Below are 22063 nucleotides of genomic sequence, written 5' to 3'. Positions count from 1 at the left end.
GCTTGTGTACTAAAAATAGTTTTTTATTGTTGTTTGCTTCAGAATCCTTTCAGGCAAATGATGGTCAGACAAAATATAATGTAAGTATTTAAGTGAAAAACAATCTGCCCCAGTAATAATATATCACATCCTTCACATCCTATCATTTCCATGTTTGTATTGCTTCAACTTCAGGTGCAAAAAGTGATTTTTTTTTTTCTGTACACTCATTCTACACGTATTTTTCCAAATCTGTGAATTGATACAGCACATCTGTGCTACTTGAGAACAAAAAAGTATGAAGTCATAGTCCCATAAATAGCTTGTAGGATGAAAATGCTGAAGACAGCCTTCTTTTCATCTCCTGTGGGTCTCTTGTGCAGGACCCTGGAATCTTGGCTTTGATTCTTCATGCAGAGTCTTCACAATATCCACATCTGGGCTCTGAATGTAGCTGAGAACAGATCTGCTTTAGATCTTCGTGGCTAATAATAACTTCAAGAAACAAATGCTTCTAGCAGAAGAATGTTTGTGTGGTCTCTAAAACAGACCAAGTTAAGAGAAAAAGGAGAATCCAGAGCATCCAAATAGTGTTGAACTGGTATCAGATGCCAGAGTTGTAAAAGGAATTTTTTCTCAATTGACAAAGAATTTATTTTTTTAACTTTGCGATAAATCCTCTCTGTCACAGTGAAAATTCCTGTCTCATCTTTCTTTTGTGATATCTGCATGTTCTCCCAGATAATCTGCGTTGTATTCAGCACAGTGTCTGTTTAGAAAAGGGCATTTTGCAGAGCTTATTGTTTCCATTGTTTCCTTTTTTGTAATAACATACCAGGTCCTTTTCACTAGCATACATTTTTAATCATATTTTCTTGGAAGCAGGATGTTATCTATTTAAATAGCACAGTTCAGTGTTTCTTAATAACTGGTAAAAGATCAATCTGTTTTTAGCTGGTAATTACTTTGACTAAACCTGCATCTTGTAAAAATACCAGCAATACCTTAAATATTACTACATCAGGCACAGGAAAACCTCATAATTTAAATATTTGAGTAAACACATCAAGCACATTTCGGGTGGGAGGAAGAGAAAATTGATGGTTGGGCATTTTTATTTTTAAATGTCATGAGGGTTGTGCTTTGTTGTGAAATAGTGTATAAAAAATGAGAGGGGGAAAAGAGATTGGCAGCGTTTCCTCATTCTTCTGAGAGGAAGCAGCATCGCACAGCTGACCTGGGAACGTGTGCCAGGAGATGACATGAGTGTCTCAGGTTCATGCAAAGGGTGCTGTGCTCTTTGCAGGGGCTGAGGGGGTAGGGAGGGGCTGGGAGAGGACCTCAGGATTTCCAGTGTTTGAACAGAATAGGAAACAGGATTCAAGTGGACCTTTGAATGAAAGGTGAAGGAAGTCAAGGTGACAGCACCCTCCCTGCAGGTCTCAACACTGACTTGCCTTAGTGTGAAGCTCTTCCTGGATGCCTGAAAGAAGCAAAAAACCACTAGTTGGATTTGAATGTTTTATACTTCTAGAGTTGTGGGGTTGGAGTTTTGGTTGGGGTTTTTTTTGGTGAGGTGTTTTGTTGTTGTTGTGGTTTTTTTTTTTTTTTTTGGTTGGTTGGTTGGTTGTTTTTAATTGCAAGAGAGGAAACACTGGAATAGGCAATGCTTATAATGGGTTGAGGTATTTTACATCCCACAGTCCCGTCAGCACTGAAAAAAGGCGAGTTTGACAGTAAATTCATAGCTTCAAATTCATGGAAGTTCATGTGCATCATTACAGGCTGGAGGAAGGGTGGCTTGAGAGCTGCTCAGCAGATCAGGACTTGGGGGTGCAGCTTGACAGCAGCTGAGCATGAGCCAGTGTGTGCTCAGGTGGCCAGGAAGGCCAGTGGCAGCCTGGCCTGGAGCAGGAATGGTGTCACCAGCAGGACCAGGGCAGGGATTGTCCCCCTGTACTTGGCAGTGGTGGGGCCATGCCTGGAGTGCTGTGTCCAGTTCTGGGCCCCTCAGCTCAGAAGGGATTATGAACGTGCTGCAGTGTGCCCGGGGAAGGGCAGCAGAGCTGGTGAAGGGTCTGGAGAACAAATCTGTGAGAAGAGCTGGCAGTGTTTATTCTGGACAAAAGGAGGCTCAGGGGAGCTCACTGTCTCTACAGCTGAAAGGAGGTTGTAGTGAGAAGGGAGTCAGTCTCTTCTGCCATGTCTCAGGTGAAAGGATATGGGGAAATGGCCTTAAATTGTGCCAGGACGAGTTCAGATTCTATACTAGAAAAAGTTGTTTCTCTGTTAGAGTGCTCAGATATTGGAATAAATTACCCAGGGAGGATGTGGAGTCATCATCACTGGAAATGCTCAAGAGCCATCTGGGTGTGACACTTGGGATTGGTTTAGGGGGTGACTGTGGTGGTGCTGGTTGGAGCACACGATCTTGAAGGTCTCTCTAACTTTGGTGATTCTGTGAAAATCAAGTCTGGCTCAGTTGGTTCACATGTGTTTTAATAAGTAAAGATTTAAAATTCAAGCCTTGACATGCCTTTTCCTGTGCTGAGCACAAGCTGTTGCCAGTGGATGTAGTTCACTGCACATGAGATGTGGCCTTACTAAGTTCCCCTTTGAGAGCATGCCTTGGTGCTGCACCTGTGTTTGCTGGTGCCATTTATAGCAATAAATGACAATCCATAAAGCAGCATGAATGCCCAGTACAACATCCTGTATCTTTAGTCTTTGGAGGAAATGCTGTAATTTAGACTTTGTGGAAGTAAAATGTAAATCTGTAACTGTAATTAAAACTGCATTTTTTTTTTCCATTTCTCATTCCCTACATTGACACAACAGTAAAAGCTCCTATCAAAAGCTCCTATCAAAAGCTCCTGTTTAAACAGGAGGGAAAGAGGGACTGAAAAGTTTCACATAGCCTCATGTGGGGATGGAAGAAGTAAGAGTTAAACAGATATGTGAATTTAGTTTTTTAAAGAATTAAATGGCTTGTTTGTTCTGCCTTACTCATTTAATTACAGCAGTGTATTAAACTTGTTATTTGCAGTGAAATAAGCAGTAACAGACATCTTTAAGTTACATTTTTTCCAGAGACAAGTCCCTGCAAAAAAGTGTATTTGCTATATTTGCACACCCACGTAGGTATGATAGGTGTCTGCTTTTAGTTTTGAATACTTGTTGAACAACCAGAAATAGGTTTCTGAAAGCCAGAGCTTGAAGGGGAGCCAAGGTTCACATCAGTCATGCATGCTAGTGTATTTGTTACCACACTGTATGACAAAGAATAAAAATTTGGGGGATTACTTTGGAGGCTTCCCAGACACGTAAAAGGAATGTTCAGTCCTTCTACTTTGATGTAAACTCAAATTAATTTCCACATTCCCATGGAACTTGGTTTCTATCCAGCCTTCCCCTCAATAGTCTGTTGGATCAGAAATCCTTGATTTTTCAGTGAAGGGAGACTTTGGCACTTGAGGTAGCTGATTTTCAGTTTCTGTTCTTCATGTACATTTTATCAGAACTAAGGTAATGCTGAGGTGGCTCAGTTAGTATTAAGAGGGGGGAGATTAGGTTTCACTGTCATTATCCATTTTCACATGTTGAAACCAGAAATGTTTTTGCTTTCTCTGCCAAGAAGCAGATTAGTTTATGTTGCTCCAATTGTGGAATTATATTTTTCATTTTAAATACTGCATCAGAAAGTTCTGTTTCACAGTCAGGAAAACTTTGTTCCAAAGTATTTTGAATCTCTTTCCCTCAAAGAGAATGGGAATCAAGTAGATATTAAAACAAGCAGGATCTGAATACATAATTAGTCACCCAAGCCTCAAATAAAAAGCCACTTGGAAGCTTACATTTTCTTATTTAGTTCTCAAGCCAAACAAGAGTCTACTAACAGCCTTAAGTCTGGAATTTGGAACTGTTTTTTCACGGCCATAAAAAGGTGCAGTTGATAACCATTGATACACTTGTAGCTATTCCAGTAGTAGTGTACTAAAAAAAAATAAAAAATTCCCCCTTTTTTTTACTGCCCAGTTAGTTAATTTGTGAAAGGAAAGGAACTATTTTCAGAAACTGAAAAAGGAGGGTTCAGATAGGTCTCCTGTTTTGTGAATTAACTGCTGAATATCCCTTCAGTTCTGAAAGAGCAATTTATTTTCCTGTGACTATTTCCAAGAGGAAAATGAACTCCTGGGAAGGAAGCTGTGGAGAAACAATAGGACACACAGAATACATTAATCTAAATGTGAGTGCATAAATGGCATAAAACGTGTTCTGGAAGATACGCCTTGGAGAGAGTTATCCTGCACTTGCTAGCAGAAAGCTGCATCCTGTTGATGTCAACCAACTGTAAGGAAACACTGTTGGATTCTTAAAATAGGATTAAAATAGGCTATATGGATTCCATGAAAGTGTATCATCCTTGACTTGCTGAGACTGACCACTTCATGAAGAATCCAGAGAAAATCCTTGCCTCTCTCCCAGAAGCTCAGCTTTGGTTCCCCCAAATGCCTGTTTGCAGTTGCCAAGTGGCTGATGGCAGCTGTCTGCAGCCTGACTTGTCCCCTCCTAGGAGGATCTTAGCTGGTGAAACAGTTCCCAGTTCCTTCAAATATGGTTACACCTTAAGAAGTGAAACTGGAGAGAATATGAACTCACAGTATTGTAGCAAGAGTAAAGCTTTGGTATCTAACCATCTTATTTGCTGCCTACAGACTGGCAGTGTTTGATTTACACAGATTAATGTATCCCAGTATTCCTTCTTGCACTGCTTAACTTGCTTGCTGAAGACAATTGTATGGCTCTGTAGGGGGTGGTGAGTGTGCCTGGTGCATGCACTTATAGCAATTAATTTCATTACCTGTAACTTTCAAAAATATATAAAAAGGAGCTGCACTTAGTTAAGGGCACAGCTTTGGGAAAAATACCTGTTGAATGCCTCATAATAGATAAACAGATTTGGTGCCATGGCTTTACTGACGAGCCAATTTCATCAAACTGATTTGTGCTAGATACCTGTAACCTCAGAGGGACTGGGAAAAGGCTTAGAAAGCTGGATAGTTCTCATGTGATTATATTATCATAGGTGTATTTACAGCCAAAATAGAGAAAGCACCAGAATAAATAGCACCAGTGTTTATTGCAGAACTTTGTGTTCTGTTTGTTGTGCTAACACAGCAAGTAGTGTGAAATAGTAGTGACAGGGAAGTGAGTATTTATGTAATTAGGTGATTGCTACAATACTATCCTTGTTCTTCTCCAGCTACTGTACTTGCTGCATGGGAACCCCACCTCATGCTACACTATGTGTTTTCTTTAATTCATTGATTCATTTATTTATTTATTTGCACTCTGGCATTAATTTTGGGACTGAAAGTTGTGTTGTAGTCACAGTTAGGAATGACATAGTTTGTCTTGGCCAGATTTAGCAAATGGTTTCTCTGTACCAGTGACTTAAAAATCTCCCATGCAGTACCTGAAAAATAGGAGCTTGCTTATCTTCTTCCTGGGGAATCACCATTTTGGTTTCTGTGGTCTTCGACATTGTGACTACAGCTTGCCATAAGAAGTGACAAGATAGGATGTTCCTGATATAGCCCAGAGAAATAAGTGGCATCTCTTCACAGAGGGGAAATCATTGGAATAAATGGGAGAATCCTAGCCAAACCCTACCCATTACATGTGCCATTTTCCTGTGGCCTCTTTGACATTCTTCTTTTTAATAGAAGTTCTGGCCCACATACCAGAGTTTGTGTTAAGGTTGGGTGATAAACAGGGAAAACAGGTTTTCCACCTGGTCATTCAGGGTGCTTCTTTGCATGGTGTTTTGTCCCTAAGATTTTCACTGCAGCTGAAGTTGGCATGTAAGGGAATGTCAGGATGGAGTTGCTTTACTTGGGTGTAAATCTATGGTGTGATGCCCATTGCTCCTGCAAGCCCCTAACTCTGCTTCCCTGGGTTTCTTCTGTGCTCTCCATTACTCAGCCCTGGTGGAGATGCTACTGGCTTGGTGAGATCAGTATCTGCAGAGGTTACAAATGTGCTGCAGATTCTCTATATAAACATTTTGGCCTTGTTTTTGTCCTAGTCCTGTTGCCAAATACTATTATCATAATTGGCCAAAGGAAACAAGGGGCCCAGGCTTGTACCAGAAATAGCAGCTCTTGTTAATGTACAGTGGTTTGTGTTGTCCGTGTGTCTTGCTCCAGCTCTCTGGGAGGCAGCTGGTTGTGTTGCTTTTTTAAATTTTATTTAATGTTTGTGTCAGAACTGGTTTTGGAAGAAGCAGAGTTCACTCCTGGTCTGTGCTCCAGGGAAAGTGGTACTTGGTTAAAGGTAAGGGTTTGTACAGGAGGAGAAGCATTTGTATGATTGCAGTTGATGGGGAAAAGAGAGACACTGGGAGTTTAAATAATTCATCCCTTTCTTTCAGTCACTTCTTTTCAGGTGTGGTGTGTGTCTTCATTAAATCTTGCATGAGTGCTGTGATGAGAGAAATGAGTTCCTGGCATTGGAGGCAGAATGCAAACTATTTGGGATGGTAAGTGACCACAGCTGGATGGGGGTGCTGTGGCAGCAGCTCAGTCTGCTCCATTCCACCCCATGGGAACAGCAAAGCTCAGGAAGTTCCTTCAACAAACATCAGCACATAAGCTGTCCTTGCTACAGGGTCGGAAGGATTTGAGAATTATTACAGTTCACAGTTTAAAAACCACTTCAAGCTGCATTCTGCCCCATATAGTGCTATAATTGTGTACCCAGTGGGTCAGTCTCTCTCACCCCAGTCTGAGAGGATTCCCCCAAAATGCTTCTTTCCTTGTGCTTGTGGCTGACAGGAAGGCCAGGCTAAGACTGTGTTTTACATTTTCTTGTAAAGCTGCAGTTTGTGGTTGCTCTCACTCTTGTGCAGCTTGTTTCCAAAAAGAGCTGCTTCCTTTGTGTGCCCCAGTCAGGAGATTGTTTCCACCAATACTGGAGTGTTGTGGACAGTGGTGGGAGGCAGAGGAAGGTCATTGCCAGCCCCCCGAAAGGAGAAGGGTGCCAAGCAAAACTCAAACCTCTGTAGGGGACTGGTAGCTGAGCCTGCAAGACTCAGTTGTGGGCTGTAAACATGCAGTGGAGCAGCAAGCTGCTGGGGTGTGGAGCTGCTTCAGCTGTGCAGTGATAGGCAGCAAGAAGTGTCTCTTGTATTTGAAGATGACTGTCACCATGCACTGAAATGCACTTGAATTTGTTGGTCTGAAATAGTACTGATGTGAGCAGCATTGCTTCAGTGCCTTCACATGACAAGTGGCATGGAGCAATGGCTAATAGTTTTGACTTCCCTCAGAGGAAGTCTTTGTCTTCAAAATAAAATATGAAGAAATTGAGAGACACTGTTTTTCCCTCTCACTCCCCTGCCCTACCCCAAAGGGTGGAAGCAGTGATCCTGCAGACAAAGTCAGGGCTATTGCTTTGGGCCTGTGTGCTTTTGCATGGTGACAGAGTTTAACCCTTTGGAACCCATCGAGCACATGGTCAAACAGCTGCTGCCTGTTTCATCCTCCAGCAGCTGCCCTCAGCCCTCCCTTCCACAGCACCAGCTGGTGGGGAAGCCACAGAGAAAAGTCTCTGCACCCACACATTCCTGTTTCTCTGAATTGCCTGTGGGTAGCTGGCTGGCTGGGAGTCTTCGTTGAAGGTTATTAAAAGAGCACCCAAGTCTGGTGTGCCTGAGAAATGCACCGGTGTTTCTGTGAGTGGTTGCTTTAAAATTGAGGGGAAAATACAGATGCTTTATTTATTATAGGCAGCTTTTCTGTGAGTGAGGAAAGGGTTTCATTTGCAGATGACCATTCACAGTAGCAGAAAAGTTGGTTTTCACTCTGTGTTTCATATCCATTTGTCATATTCCCCATGGCTTAGATGCTTTGCTTGCCCTCTAATCCCTGGGACCCTGCCTGGCCCAGGAACTTGCAATATTATTATTTTTTTTAGTTCCTTTTAGCCCCCATCCATCTGAAACACTGCATTTTATTTTAACCAGATGAGAATTATGTATCTGAATTCAGTTGAGAGGGCTGTTCCAAATAGCTCCTGGTATTCCCTGTCTCAGTGTTGAGGTTGTAGGCTTGGTTCCTGTGTCTGCAGGGAGTTTCTTTCCATATAAAAGACTGAAGAAATACTTTCCTCTGCAGAGTCTTCTGACAAACTGGTGAGAGGAAGCCTGGTTTCACAAAATCACAGGAGAATGACCAACAGTGGCAGAGCTTTGATGTGGTGGTGCACTGGCACAAGGAAGCTATTGAACATTAAATTATGCCATTGCTGATTGGGATCAGCGAGCCGCCTCTTAATACTCTGGTTTGGTCATGGGACAAAACTCAGCAGTAGAGATCTGTGTTTCTTCACTGCCATTTTAAAATAACCCAAATGAAAGAGTTTGAGCTTACTTGATGTGCAGATCCCTTTGAGGCAGGAGAGCAGGGCTGCGGCTCAACTGAGCAGAGACTGGTGCTCTCAGCAGGGCCACAGTCCTGTGACTAACGCAAGTTTGGGATATTTTTAGTGCTCTTCCTTGAGTTGTTTGCCTGGTCCTCTCTGCACTTGGTTAGTGCTGTGAAGGTCACACAAAGATAATAGACAGTTGTAAAGAGTGCTGAGAGGGCCAGCTGGTCAGGATGGCACTCCACCAGCACTGCTCTGCTTTTGAGATAGAGGGGTTGGGAAGGGCTGAGAAGAACTGGCATGCTGCTTGCAAGATATCAAACCCAGCTTTCTTCACACCTCTAAGCTAGGAAATAGGTATGTGCCAGGAAACAAATCCAGGCATCAGAAAAACAGCGACCTGGTCAGTTTGTCTGAAAGGATTAGGGAGTAATGTACAGCCTGCAACCCAATAGCTGGGATCTCTTATCTTGCATACTTCATGCAGCAGGGAGTAGCAGTACACGCTGTGGAGGGGAGGGGATCTGCCATCACTGAATATATTGACAAAGGGAAATGGCAGGAGACTCCCTTTACTGCTGGACTCTCCTGTAATCAGGTTCCCCCAAGTGTTTGTTTTTCTGCTTCTTACCTTTCATCTTGCATTGTGAGTATTAAAGCTGCTGTTGGTGGAGGGTGAAATTAATCCATCCCAAGGACTGCTGCTGTCCTTACACAATGCTGCTGTTCAGGTGACTGGGAACTTAATTGTCTGGCAACATCTCATGAAGAGATCCTAAAACTCACTGAGGAGATCAGGACTGAAGGGAACATATGCAGCTGAAGGCATCTAAGACTGTCTCTCATGAAAAACCTCTGGGAAAAGTGGGGAAGAAATTAATAAAATAAGTCAGCAAAATAACACAGTGGTGCATTATCAACACATTTCTAGCTACCAGTGCAAAGCACAGCATAACTGGAAATAAAGGATATTCTTGGGAACAAATAAGAATACAAATAATTTTTTTCTGTGTGTATTAGATAATGAATTAAATATGTTGGACTACCTTCAAAGCAAGAACCATGAGTGAATTGCTCTAATTTACCTTGCAAAGCAGAGTTTTTTTCCCTATATCCTCTGTCTGGAATTGCCTCATTCAAGGGACATTCAGCAGAAGCAGGTCTTGACTCCCAGCTATTCCCTCCACTTCTCCTCCTTGTTTGTTCTTCTTCCATTTACCCAGGTTTTCTTGAGGGGATGAGAGATGCTTTTCATTTTTTGGAAACTTCTGGCTGTGCTGTTGTGTCTGTGGTTTCCTGAGGAATGGTTGTGTGGGGTTTCTGAACAGCTGCTTGGGGGAGACCCAGGCTGACAACACAGCAGCCTTGGAACTCTTTCCATTACAGTATCATCATTTCCCCTGAGGCAGGACAGCTATCTGTCTCATGGAATGACACATTTTTCAGCACTGTCAGTCCTTAAATATCAACTAAGTGAATTAATGGATAGCAGGTGAATGTTTCTTCAGAAGAAAGTTTAATGTCATGTAGTTGTTTGATGCATTGCTTCTGGTGCAATTGTCTTGTCATAAAACCTGACATCATTTTTTCAGTTCTTTCAGAATTATTTGCTGTTTTTCAGGTTTGTTAATTATAAGTGATGTTACACATAGTCTGATATGAGCTAGAATTGCAACTTTCATATTGACTGCACAGAAAGCAGGCACATTTCACTAGGAGATAGTGCAGCCTTCATCAATGTACCCATCTGTTGATTGACAAATATCTGAAGGAATGACTTATTAGGATTGCTCTGGCTCCAGCATTCAGTACAAATAGGTCTTTTTGAGTAGCATGGCACTGCCACAAGAGCCTTTCATCAAACAATCTGCATGGGCTTTCTGCTCTGTAGTCACTGCCTTAATCCAGTGATGTAGGTGTGAAGCCACAGTGCAGACGGAGGAGCAGTAGTGTTGTGAGGAGGCTGATGGTGCTAAGCTGCTGTTCCTCACTCAGTTGTGGAGCATGAACTTGTAACCTTTGTCTGGGCCCTGTTTCTCCCAGTGAAGCTTTTTATTCCAAACCCAAAAAAAGCAACAGTGAAAGCCCCTCACCTTTCCCCCACAGTAACAAACAGTTTGTAGTAGCGCTGCGCATCAGCTTTCATAAAGTATATCCCCAAAATGCAGTCAGTTGAACAGGAAAAAGTGGGTTAGAGAATCAGATGTCCAGTAAATAGATCTCTAGACAGAAGCAGGGGCTCTCAAGAGCATATGCAGTGAGATAACTACTGACTGCAGTTGAGGGTGAATGCAGATAAACCTCTCCTGCTGTAGCTTGCTGCAGGATAAATGGCTTATTAGGGCATACATGCAACAGTGTGAAATGTGGGCTTGTGGAGTTCATGTGGTTATCTCAGAGAGGTACCATGGAAAAAGGAGTTGTAGCAATTTCTTCTTGTCTCCTCTACTCATTAAACCATAAACTTTGAAGAGGGCTCAAAAAATCCAAAAGGGGATGTCTTGATCATTGAGCTGCCCCCATTGGGAAAATCTCAGTGTGTTGAGCAGATAGCTTTTCATATGTCACAGAGAACTTTTGTCCTGCTGCTTCTCCCCCAAGACTGTAAACATCAAGTAAATGCATCAATGTAAAATGGGGTGTTGAGCCCAGTGTTCTTCCAGTATTGTGCATGACCTTTGCCTTCAGCATGCTTTTTCTGAGTATTTATATGGTGATGCTCCATTGCATTCTGCTTTCCAGAAAATAACTATCAAATACTTTTCTCTATCTTTAAGTAGGTCAACCGTTAATCTAATTGATTAACTTTGTAGATAGTCAATTAAATTGATTTACTCGTATATGGGGGGCATATTTACCCACTGTACTGGTGTAACTCATTATATAGTTTTGTATAGAGGAATTGTGAAAAGCTTTGCTGGACAGAACCTCAAGGGGAAAACCCAAAATCTAATAGGGAAGGCATTGCAAAAAGCAATTGAACACTGAAGTGTCTTTAAAAACAAGTTCAAAGATGTTTTGGCCTGAAATTTCAGACTGTCAGCTCATGGATGTCTTCGTTGAATGGTGAAAGTTCAAGGGTGTTACAAGGCAGTACTTTGCTGGAAACTAGCTCATGAAATGCCCCTCTTTTTTTGACAAAAGAGTCACTGAAATGCAGTATTTTTAAAGATTGGTTCCTCTGGGGAGTTCAGCAGCCACTGCACTTGCATGCTGGAAGCCTGCAGTACCTCTAACAGTTTGTTTGTGTTGTTGAGGAATGGACCATCATTCAAAAGCTGCCATGAATTATCCATGGAAAACAGCCCTTAGATAGGAGCCCCTTGGTGGTTGGTTAGTATAATTAATATAAGCATCTTGCTGCAGCTTTACATTTTGGTTTAGCAACTTCTCAATTTGAGAAGAGTCTTGGGACTGCCTAGATTTCAATTATCTCCCTGATGCTGGAGGTGGGGTTTTAACTTGATGTTAATTGCATTCCTCAAGGGAACTGCAGACAGCAGGCAATGGTTAGGGTTGTGCAGACAGCATAGCTCACACCAAACATCTGAACCCAAAGCAGATGGACCATTTAGGAGTTAAAAGTGCTATGCTACTTGCTTTTTATTTTAGAAAGCCTTTTTTTTAAGGTGGCCTTTTTGGGATGCAGAAAATATGGAGTGTTACTGGGCTTGTATTCAAATCATGTTTTCCACTATTTTTCCTTTTTTTTTTTTTTGGTGAATCTTACTAAGGACTTGATTAAAAGAATTGCAGTACAGGAGTATGTGAAAACATGAACTGAATGTGCTGTAAACACTGAAAAGCTAGAAGAAGGCTCAGTTTCTTTACTTGCAGCACCTTTTTACTGTTGATGTTGGCTGTGCTGTTGTCATGGTAGACAGGTAAGCCTTTGCTGTAAAAATGGTCTTCAGCCAGAGCCGTGGTCACAGAGGAAATTGTGAGGGTCATCTTGAACTCTGCAGCACCCCCAGTCTCACAGGGCTCATTTGTCCAGCATATCCCAGTGTTCTATTTAATGATCCTGTGAATGGCTGCTATTTTCTGTTCTTGGACAAGAAGTGAGGCCGGGATGGTGACCTGGAGGATACAAACACCCTTGGTACTGCTATGAGGGGAGGCACAGAGGGATGGCTGCATGGGGCTACTCTTTCATAGTGGGGAGGTTGTAAGGGTGGAAAAAGGGAGGCAGGCAGTGCTTGGCAATTGGGAGTTAATTCAAAGAATGCTTGGATTTTGTTTTTCCCTTTTGTCTGACAACACAGCCTCCTCCCAGTTTTCCCACACAATTTCACAATTAAAAACGTTTCAGCACTGACTTCTTTATGCACTTCTGCAGCTTCTGGAGGCAGATGTGCTGAATTCTGTGGCTAGTTTTTTGCTTTAACATGGTCTATGGTCCTTCATGCTGAATTCTCCAGTATTCAAAACATGGGGAACTGGGATAAGGCTCTGCTCTTTATATGAACAGCAGAGCATACACCCTTCTGAGCAACATCTTTGTTCTGGAAATGCCTCTGCTCCCACAGCCTGTTAGAATATGGGTGGATATTGATACCTTTTTATAGATGGAGTAAGTCACCTTAGTGTGCTGGCTTTATGGCTGTTCTTTTGTGAGGGGAAATTGAGTTAGTGTTACCATAACCAGGCTTTCATGCAAAGCTTCGATTTGCAAAACTCCTTCTCACTTGTTTTATCAGCTGCACCAGATCTTATTAAAACCCAAACAGTAGCCAGCGCTTGACTATTAGCTTAATGGCTTAATACCAGCTTCTCCATAAAGTAGAAGCAACAGGTTATTTAAAACATGGAGGTCAGATTGGTTTGGTGTTTTCCAGTGAGATAATGTAAACACATTATTATTACTATCAAAACTCTCAAATGCAGGAGGTGCACCTAGTGCAGGACGTTTTTTGTGTGTGTTCCTCTTTGCTTCCTGAAGTTCTATTGCAAAGTATACTCTAAGGAGATTTTTTGTCTTTATTTTCAAACTTGATATCAACAGAGTACTTCTGCTGACTCTTTTACAATGGTATTCTTAATGTAAATGTTCCACTATAAGTATAGGCTCAGGTTAAAAATGAAAATATTTTCCTGTGAGAATTCCTGTCCTGCTCCTGGAAGAGGGCTACAGTATAAAACAAAAAGTAAAATGAATGCTAGGTAGCCAGTCCATCCTTGGTTTTTGGTTATCAAAGCTAATAGCTGCAGAAAGTAAATTGTTTAAAAGACTTTTAATTCTGCTAGAGTATTGCTTACAATTTAAAATCCTGAGGTTTTTTGTTGGTGTAAGGACAGATAACTGTAATACAACTTCTGCATTATGGGAAAACTAAGCTGTGTTAAAAGGACAAATAGATGTTTATGAACATTTAGGGCTGTTTGCTGTAAAATTCTGAAAGGATCCGTAAATATTTAGGGCAGCCTTTTTCCTGAGACAGTAAAATCCATAGGTGCCTTCTGTAGGAAGTGAGGAAAAGGGCAGTATTTACATACAGAAAGGAGGCAGATGCTCATCTCCTGGAATCTCAGCACTGCAGAAAAGGTACCATTTACAATCTGTTGTAAACTCTGGTGTTCAAAGGGCAGCGTTAAGACTCCCACTCAACACTGAAGCTCAAGCAGGTCTTTATACAAATCTGTCCCTTTGCTTAGTCGTTGTTAATTGGTTTGGAAATTGTTGTGACAGCTTTCTGTAGAAGCAGCAAGCCACTGCATTCTGGAAACAGCTTGGTAAATTCTTGTCATTTTAACTGGCTGGCTTTACTACTACCAGTCCACAAAGAAAGGTGGGGGAAATAGATTTTGGTGTTCCTCTGAGAAGGTGGAGACAGGCAACCGTGAATTTTATCAGTCCAAGTAAATGACATGCTGCACAGGCAGGTTCAAAATTCATAGCCCTCTTCAAAAAGAATTCTCACAAGTCACAGAAATAAAGACTTTTAGGTGTGTGTGTGAGAGAGAGAGAGAGAGTAATCATGGAAAACTGCACCACCCTTGGAGGAAGGAAACAGATGGCAGGAAGAGCTTCCAGATACTTGACAGGCTGCAACAGACTTAAATGCAGGCAGTGATAAATGGGCATGAGATTGGGTTTTGCTGTAGCTATTGTTGTTTAGTCTTGTTAAAATGCCTGATGTGCTCTATGTTAGCAGTACCAAAGTTTTATGTTCTCTGCTTTGGTGGTCCTTTGTTTAGCTGCTGTGGCCACTGGGGTGCTATGAATGGGAATGAAGATCCAGGCATTTCTATGAAAAATGAAGTTTCTACATAGCACTAATACCACGACTTAATGTTGAGTAACAGCAAGGGAGAAGTGAAACTGAATTTAATTCCTGCATCTGGGTTGTTCCAGTCTCTCTGGCAGAAATGGCCATGTGAGGCTAATAATGAAAAAAAAAAAAAGTTTTTGTATGTGTTTGAATGATTCATTCCTCCACTATCCTCAAGTGCAAAGTTACAGATGCTGTGATTTTTTCTCTTGGGAGCTTTATCAAGGACAGAAGTGGGTAGCAGTTATATTTTATACCTTGTGCAGACTGCTGGGAATGCTGGAAAGCAGCCTGCAGTGCAGTCAGTGTCTGTCCTGTAAGCGCAGTGCCCGATTTCATGTTATTGATTGTAACAGATAATAGTGTGTACTGAGGAGATCCTGTGGCTTCTGATAGGAGCTACCAGTGTGGACTTCTGTGAAGCTGTTTGGACGTGAGTGAGTAAACACAGCACCTCCTCCTTTTGGGTGGGGTAGAGCACAGCTGATTCTCCTTCCCAGGTTCAGCCTGCAGTTGTGCAAGAAGACAACTATGCTGCAATAAAGCTAAAACCATCAAGCCTCGGCATGAGGGTAAAACTCCACAGGGTTATTTAGGCATGTGACTTCTCATTGCTTAAATCCTCTAATACTTAACAAAAGTTTCCTCCTACGAGTTTGCAAAGTGGTTTTATAGGGCAGTTTAGCCTTTTTACCCTTCGTGCTCTTTCCCCCTCCACTAAACTGCCTTGTGGCCTGTCAGAGCCGTGTGAGTTAGTTTTCTGCCGTGAGCTGAAGTGTAATCTTACTCAAACTCAGCTCCAGAAGGAGCTGCTTTATTTCCAGGCAGGGCGGAGCGTGGGCAGGGAGCTGGGCAAGCTGTGTACGTGACTGAGGACAGCTAAGTAAGCAGGTACTTAACATGAGCAAGCAGTTGAAGGAATGCAGGCTGGGACAGATGGCTTTGGGGCAAGCTGAAGAGCAGGGAAGGCAATTAAGTTGAAAAGTGTCTGCCTGGGTTCAGGAGCTTGTGTGTTCTTACAGCCTGGGTTTTCAGTGCTCTCTGGATGGCTTCTCAGTGGTGGTGCCTGAAGCCATGGGCTGCACATCCACCACGCAGCTGTGTGCAGCCAGAGCTTCTCAGTCGATAGCATTTGGGCTGAGGCAAAGCCAGGGTACGTGTAAGCTTCTGAAAGTTCTAGAAAATATGTCCAGAAGGAACTGAAGCCAGTCTGTTGTGTACTGACTGTTAGAATGAAAACATCCAGGTGAGGCTACTCTGCACAGGTAGTGTAGAGCTGTCCATAGGGAATGTCTTTGAGACCACCTGGTGCTGGACCACTAAGGGCTCTAAGTGCTTCAGATAGTTAAGTGTGAACATGATGGCCTCCTTTGAGCAGGGAAAAAAAGCCCTAAGGAATTGCTCCTCTTTTGCAAAGTCTCAATTAAAGGAGAAAGTCAAATGTCTGTGTCCTCAATTGACTTGCTGATGTAATATTAGACTGGACTGTACAAAGTATCTGATGGAGCAACCCTGATGATACCAATGATCTGCAACAGAGATAAGTTGTTATGTAGCATCTGATTGAAAAGGTCACAGAATAAGATTTGGTTATTTGTGATCTGCATTATTGCTTGCTTCTCTATTTGCAATGGTCAGATTTAATGTTAGTCTGATTGTGTCCTGTAGCAAAATAACTTGAAAAAATTAGCTGTTCTATTCAGCATGCTCTTAAAGCAGCCCTTTCTAGCAGTGGTTTACTTCAGCCTGAGCTTGCTGTTCTGCATGGTTTTTTTGAACTTTAATGACAATGCTTTGAGAGTGAGGTGTTATGGGTGCTTTAGCACCCATGTGTTAGGTAACTCCAAGGGCTCCCTTCTGCTTGTGCCTGCATCAGCAAATGGAGATGCTTTTTAAGTGCATGGCAGCAGTTCACTGGGAACTGAGGACTATGGAATGCCTTTTGTACAGAGGAAAATACTAAGGATGCCTGGTTTGCTTTTTATTAATATTTTGATAGTTGGGTTACTCCTTTTATTAATGTCTTGACAGTTATTTACTTCAGCATCTGTCCAAACAAGGGACAAAAAGTAACTGGCTATTGTGAAATAGGGCCTAAATGTATTCCATATTATCTACAGTCCAGTCTTTTGCTGGCCTGGAATAGTGAAAGAAGTAAGGGTGTCCTTAAATTTTCCTTCATGGGCAATAAAGATGGCAAATAACATATTTAGTCATACCAGGATTATGGTTAATCCTGTAGGTCACATCAAAAGATATCTCTATCATTGAAGTTGCATACCCAGGTTTTGCCTCCAAGGCTTGTCCACTGATGAAGTCTGTGATCTCCTGGCATCATATTTACTAGGAAAAGCTACCTCCAGGAGCTGCCAGTCTGCCCAGTGTGAAACAATTAAAAAACTGAAATGATCTGGCGAGTGTCTCCCTGGTGAGTCACTGGGCAGAGGGAAGCAGGGCTCTACATCATCCTCCCCGGCCTTGCCAGGTGCTTCACTGCCTACCTGAGGGTACAGACACTTAATTTTTAAGGAGTGAAATGGTTGCTTTGTGATCCAGATACAAAACTGCTGTCACTTATGTAAAAATGGAATTCCTGCCTGGTTTTGTTTTGTCTCCTTTTGTGTTTGTATTGGCTTGGCATTTTCATATTTTGTATCCAGTGTCAGTATTTGTTTCTGGGAAGAAAGTTTTGCTTAAACTTTAATTCCTGCAATTTGTTTGTTTAAACTTGTTGGCAACTTTGAAATGCTGCAGTCTGCTCCATATGCTAGTATCAGTGTTGCTATTAGTGACTGCCTTCCAAAGAGAAAAAGCAGCAATTAGACAGGGAATGTTTTTTATGAAATACTTGGGAGTATTCTCAGTTATAATAATATTTGGGAATATTTTTGAGCAATTTTGTGGCTAGTTTTTAATAAATGTGGGGTTACTTTGTGGTTGGTATTTAGTCAAGATTGTACAGAGCTAAACCCAGTGAAAGTTTTTTCCCCCCCTGCAGACTTGCATTTCTATGCATATATATTTATTATATTTTATTATGCATCTATATTTCTATGGTGGAAATAATATATATATATATTTATATATAATCATGATAATAGTATGGATATGATAGGCTACAGCTGACTTGAGCACAGCAAAAGCTGTGAGGACAGACAGACTTATGTTTGTGCATGACAGATGAACAGTGAGTTCATTGGAGAAAAATCATGATTGTGCATGTTGTGGCTTACCAGGTTATCTGTGACAGCTGGACAGGTTGGCCAACCTCAGGCTGTAGCTGACATTTCAATAGCTCAGTGTAGTCAGTCTGTGAGGGTTGAAATAGCATAAGCCTGATGAAAGGAGAGAAGGCAAAAACCAGAATGCAAGCAATGATTTTAAGAGTCATTGGTAATGCCAGACTAGTGGAAGGAAAGCCAAGTCTGAACAAAGCAATGGGACACATGTATTGAATAAACAGATATTTGCATTACCAAAACCTAAACTTAGTTATGAGTGTTGGTGCTCAGATGGATGGGAAGAGCCATCTTTGCTGCTTTCAGAAGGAAAGTAAGGATGAGGAGAAAGAATTGGGAAGCAGAAAGCAGCCCCCTATGGCTGGGTCTGTCATTTGGGTGGCTGTGTCTCCAGTGATCAGGAAATGGGGCTAGAGGGGACTTTGTGACCTTTTTTCAGCAGTGGTTCTCTTAAAGTAATGCCTGAACCTCATTAAAAAATGGAAGTGATCCAAGATGTAAGACAGGGAACAAGACTGAAGAGCTAATTTGAGTCATCCACATGAAGTTGTTTATTTTATGTTTGAATTTGAGAATACTGAAAACACAGATACTTTATTCAGTGGTTGAGGATGCTTCACTCCAGCTGATCACAACAAAAGTATTTCAGTGGGAGTTTGGTTCCCCGGGAGGAAGCTGAGCAGAGTGCAGAGAGCAAAAAGCCTGAGGGATGGAGCTATGTATGACTCCTGGAAACAGCTGGAATGGGAAGGATGAGGAGAAAAATGGGAGAAGACTAAACCACAAGAAACAAATGAACGGGTAATTAAAAGAAGGAGGATGGCTGCTTGTTCTGAAGACAGCTGGCAGGCTGGGGAAGAAGGGAATGGGTTGCTGAATGTTGTCCAGAGAAGGTAATTATTTCTGGCTTTGAGTTCTGGCTCTGATTCACATAATATTTAAGGAATACATCTATATTTTTCATGATAAGCAGCCTGAAAGCAAATGCTGGAAATTTTCCATCTATGGAGAAACTTCTTTGCTGTGGATATATACCATGAAAGTGAGTGGGACTGAAGCAAAGTCCTTAAAAAATTCCTCTTTTTATGGGAGTAAGAGGTGAATGCTCTGGACCAGTTGAAAGACCCAGTTAAAAAAAAAGTGCTTAACTGCTGAATTCCTTTCCTGAAAAATTAAGTAACATATGCAGATTTTTCAATACCAAAGTGAGTGTACAAATTAAAAAAAAAGGTGTTGGAGGAAGGCAGAACGGAGCGTATTTTGAAAGTTAAGGTTCAGATGCATGAAAGAGCAATCATACTTCATGTTGGATTGGCCTATGATTTATCCTCTAATATGTTAGGATGGTTGACCTTGCTATGAGTATTTAATTTTGCAATTTTGCCCTCATCTGGGCTTACTCCGTGATCTCAAGAGCAGTCACTGGATGTATCCCTCTGGAGTCCTAAGTAGATATACTTTTGCATTTATTCAGAGAGCATATGTATTTTGAGAAGGTTTTTGAAAACACCCTGTGTCTTTATCTTGCCTGATCTCTTACTCAGCTCAGACCAGAATTTCACATAGAAATTCCTGTAATGAGATCTCCTTGATTTTACTGGGAAGCTTTTGTGCCCAGAGCATTTGGGCAGGCTGTTCAAATCTCAGACTTGGAAGCCTGACTGGGGATGAATTTATTGCTTTCCTTGGTACACTGGTAAATCTGACCCAGCTCTCTTCTGCTGAAGAGAAGCAGGAAAGCAAGAATTCACCAAACAAACTCAGATATTTATTTACACTGTCATGTGGGAAGAACACCATTCTAACAAGCTATTTGAAGAAACTCAGAGGAGAGGGGGAGAGTTGGGGTGGGTGTCTTCAGACTGCACTGCACAGCGATGAGGACACACAAAGTCACACACCAGGGCATCATCACTCGGGAGAGCCAGGAGCAGCCTGGGCTTCCTGCACACCGAGGCTGCAGGCACAGCACCTGTGTCAGGCTGTTGTACCTGCAGCTCTGAGCACAGGCTCTGCTGTGCAGGGAGACAGGAGTCTGGAATACCCCTCTGGAGGGCTGTGGTGTGTAGTTGCTGCTCTGATCATGACCCTTAATGTCTGGAGATAATTTTGGCCCAGCTGTTATAAATTAGAAACCACATTAGACTTTATTTCATCTGTCATGTAGTCAGTGGTTAAATTTTACTTTTCTATATTAATAACTATCTTCAGGAGGCAGTTTTTAACCCTACTTTACTGCTTCAAAATAAAAACCTACATGCTTTAAAATTGCATGTTGTGTACAACTTAGGTAACAGGTTACAGGATTGTGCAGCTTCCTACAGGGTGACACTTCCAAATCCTGAATGTTAACACAGAAAATGGTTCCTGGGAGACTATTAAGGATGTCTGAATATACAGTAGATTTGCAATTTGTTGGCAATATCTGGGAGCAGTGTCTCATATTGAAGTGTATATGTGTTTGTAGTGGGTTTCTGTGGTTGGTTCTTTAGGATGCAGTCATCTTCTGCTAAGCTGAAATAGAGCATCTGAAATATAACCCCCCCCAACAATATTTATCTTCTGTCAAGTATGACTGTCAGTTGGATTTTGTATATTAAATTGTTTTGTCTCCATTTGTAAGTTTGGGCTTTGGATATGCATATATAACCTTGTCTAGGGAAAAGTCCTTAGCTATATGTTTGTATGGAGTTTCTTAGAAGAGCAGGGATAAAGCTGTGGTGGTACTTGCAGGTTGTGCAGAAAGCCCCTCTAAATCATTTATCTTTGAAGGTGCCACATATGAAATGTGAAGGTGTTGGAAGCTACTGAGGAGAGCACAGCATAGATAAAAAGAGGATATAAAGCCTTTCACTGGAGGCTGCTGGCTTTTAATGTCTTTGTGCATGGGAGAGAACTCGTTTGAAGACTCCACCCAAAGGATGAGTGTCAGCAGCAAGGGGAAGGGACATTCAAGGGGCCAGTGGAGATAAGCTGCCACTACTCTCCCCCCCTTTCCCAGTCTGAGGTTACTATTCAAGGTTATGGTGGAAGAAACCATGGTGGGAGAGAATTCTGCTTTTGCTGCATGGTGTGTTAAGAGAGGACTTTGTTCTGCAAAGTTGCTTTTCTGGGTCCCATCTCATGTTTTCTAAAATATGTGTATAAAATCATCTTCATGTGAAGAAATCTCTCTTGTTCCTTAGTGTAGCTTCAGGCAGGTTTTTGAACGCTGAATTTCTACTTACACCAGATTTAAATGTGTTTCATCACATTAAGAAACAGTTACCATGTTATTGGCAGGGCAGCCTCTTTGCACATCAAGTGGTTGTGGAGGGTGGCAGATAGTGTAGTTGGGAGCTGTGTAATAGGAGCAAAGTCTTGTCACTCTGAGCTCTGGCATCTGGGGAGGTCTGGATCCACACTGTGTGGTATGGGGCTGACTCCAGCAGGGAAGCTTTGCTTCCTCCCAGTCTCTGCCCTGACTTGCAGTGCTGCTGCAGCAAAGCTGGGGGGCCCACACAGGACTGGGGGATGGTTTTTGTGTGTGTTTGTGAACTTCACTGCACAGTCATCTACTTGAAAGGAAAAGATAATTAAAGAAAAATAAATAGGGTGGGTAGGGAGTGGAGGAGACCTCTGTTTTTTCCGTGGCACTAGAATTCACAATTTTCATATTGTTTAGGCCTTGTTAAAAAATGTTTTGTTCTGCCTTTGTTTTATATTGAATCCTCTGTGCTTGGTTAGCTTCTTTTCAAATTTAAAAAAAAAACCTAAAAAAACCCTCCATACATGGATTGAAAGCTTTATCTGTTTATCTCCTCATTAAAAAGACTGTCTATGAAATGTGCTGACAGAGCTTTTACTCTCTTGCTTTCTATTCTCATCACATTTTCCACTGAAAGCCTCCCCTCTGCTATTTCTAGTTCCATAGTAAACGGAGCTTTCTGGTGGTGGAGGCTCTGGATGCTGTTCCTGGCTCCTCACAGGCTGTGGCCATTGCCGTGTGTGGGAGGCCCCAAACCTGCAATTCAGGCAGCAGGGAGGCTGGTTTGGTGCATGGGCTTCATCCCCTGAAAGGCATTTCTGACAGCCTGGAGGGGTCCCGGGATCAAACATGGTGAGAAGCACATCACAGTGTCTTCCAGCTGGATATTTAAGCAGGAG

General features: G+C 42.0%; 1 protein-coding gene across 19 annotated transcripts in view; it reads left to right on the top strand.

The window, feature by feature from the left end:
* Positions 1-22063, top strand: part of MTSS1 (MTSS I-BAR domain containing 1) — a 125938-nt gene that overhangs the window by 38951 nt on the left and 64924 nt on the right. The window contains exon 1 of one of the 19 annotated variants that reach the window (XM_064396511.1): positions 18780-18810. The exons of the other annotated variants lie outside the window; for them this stretch is intronic. Coding sequence (XP_064252581.1) covers positions 18795-18810 — 16 coding nt within the window. The 5' untranslated portion in view covers positions 18780-18794. Of the gene's footprint in view, positions 1-18779; positions 18811-22063 lie in introns of those variants that run through there. 19 annotated transcript variants of the gene reach the window in all.

Source organism: Passer domesticus, chromosome 1 (genome assembly GCF_036417665.1).
Source record: "Passer domesticus isolate bPasDom1 chromosome 1, bPasDom1.hap1, whole genome shotgun sequence".
Lineage (NCBI taxonomy): Eukaryota > Metazoa > Chordata > Aves > Passeriformes > Passeridae > Passer > Passer domesticus.
Note: the sequence above shows the minus strand (reverse complement) of the source record. Positions and strands in the feature narration are given on the sequence as shown.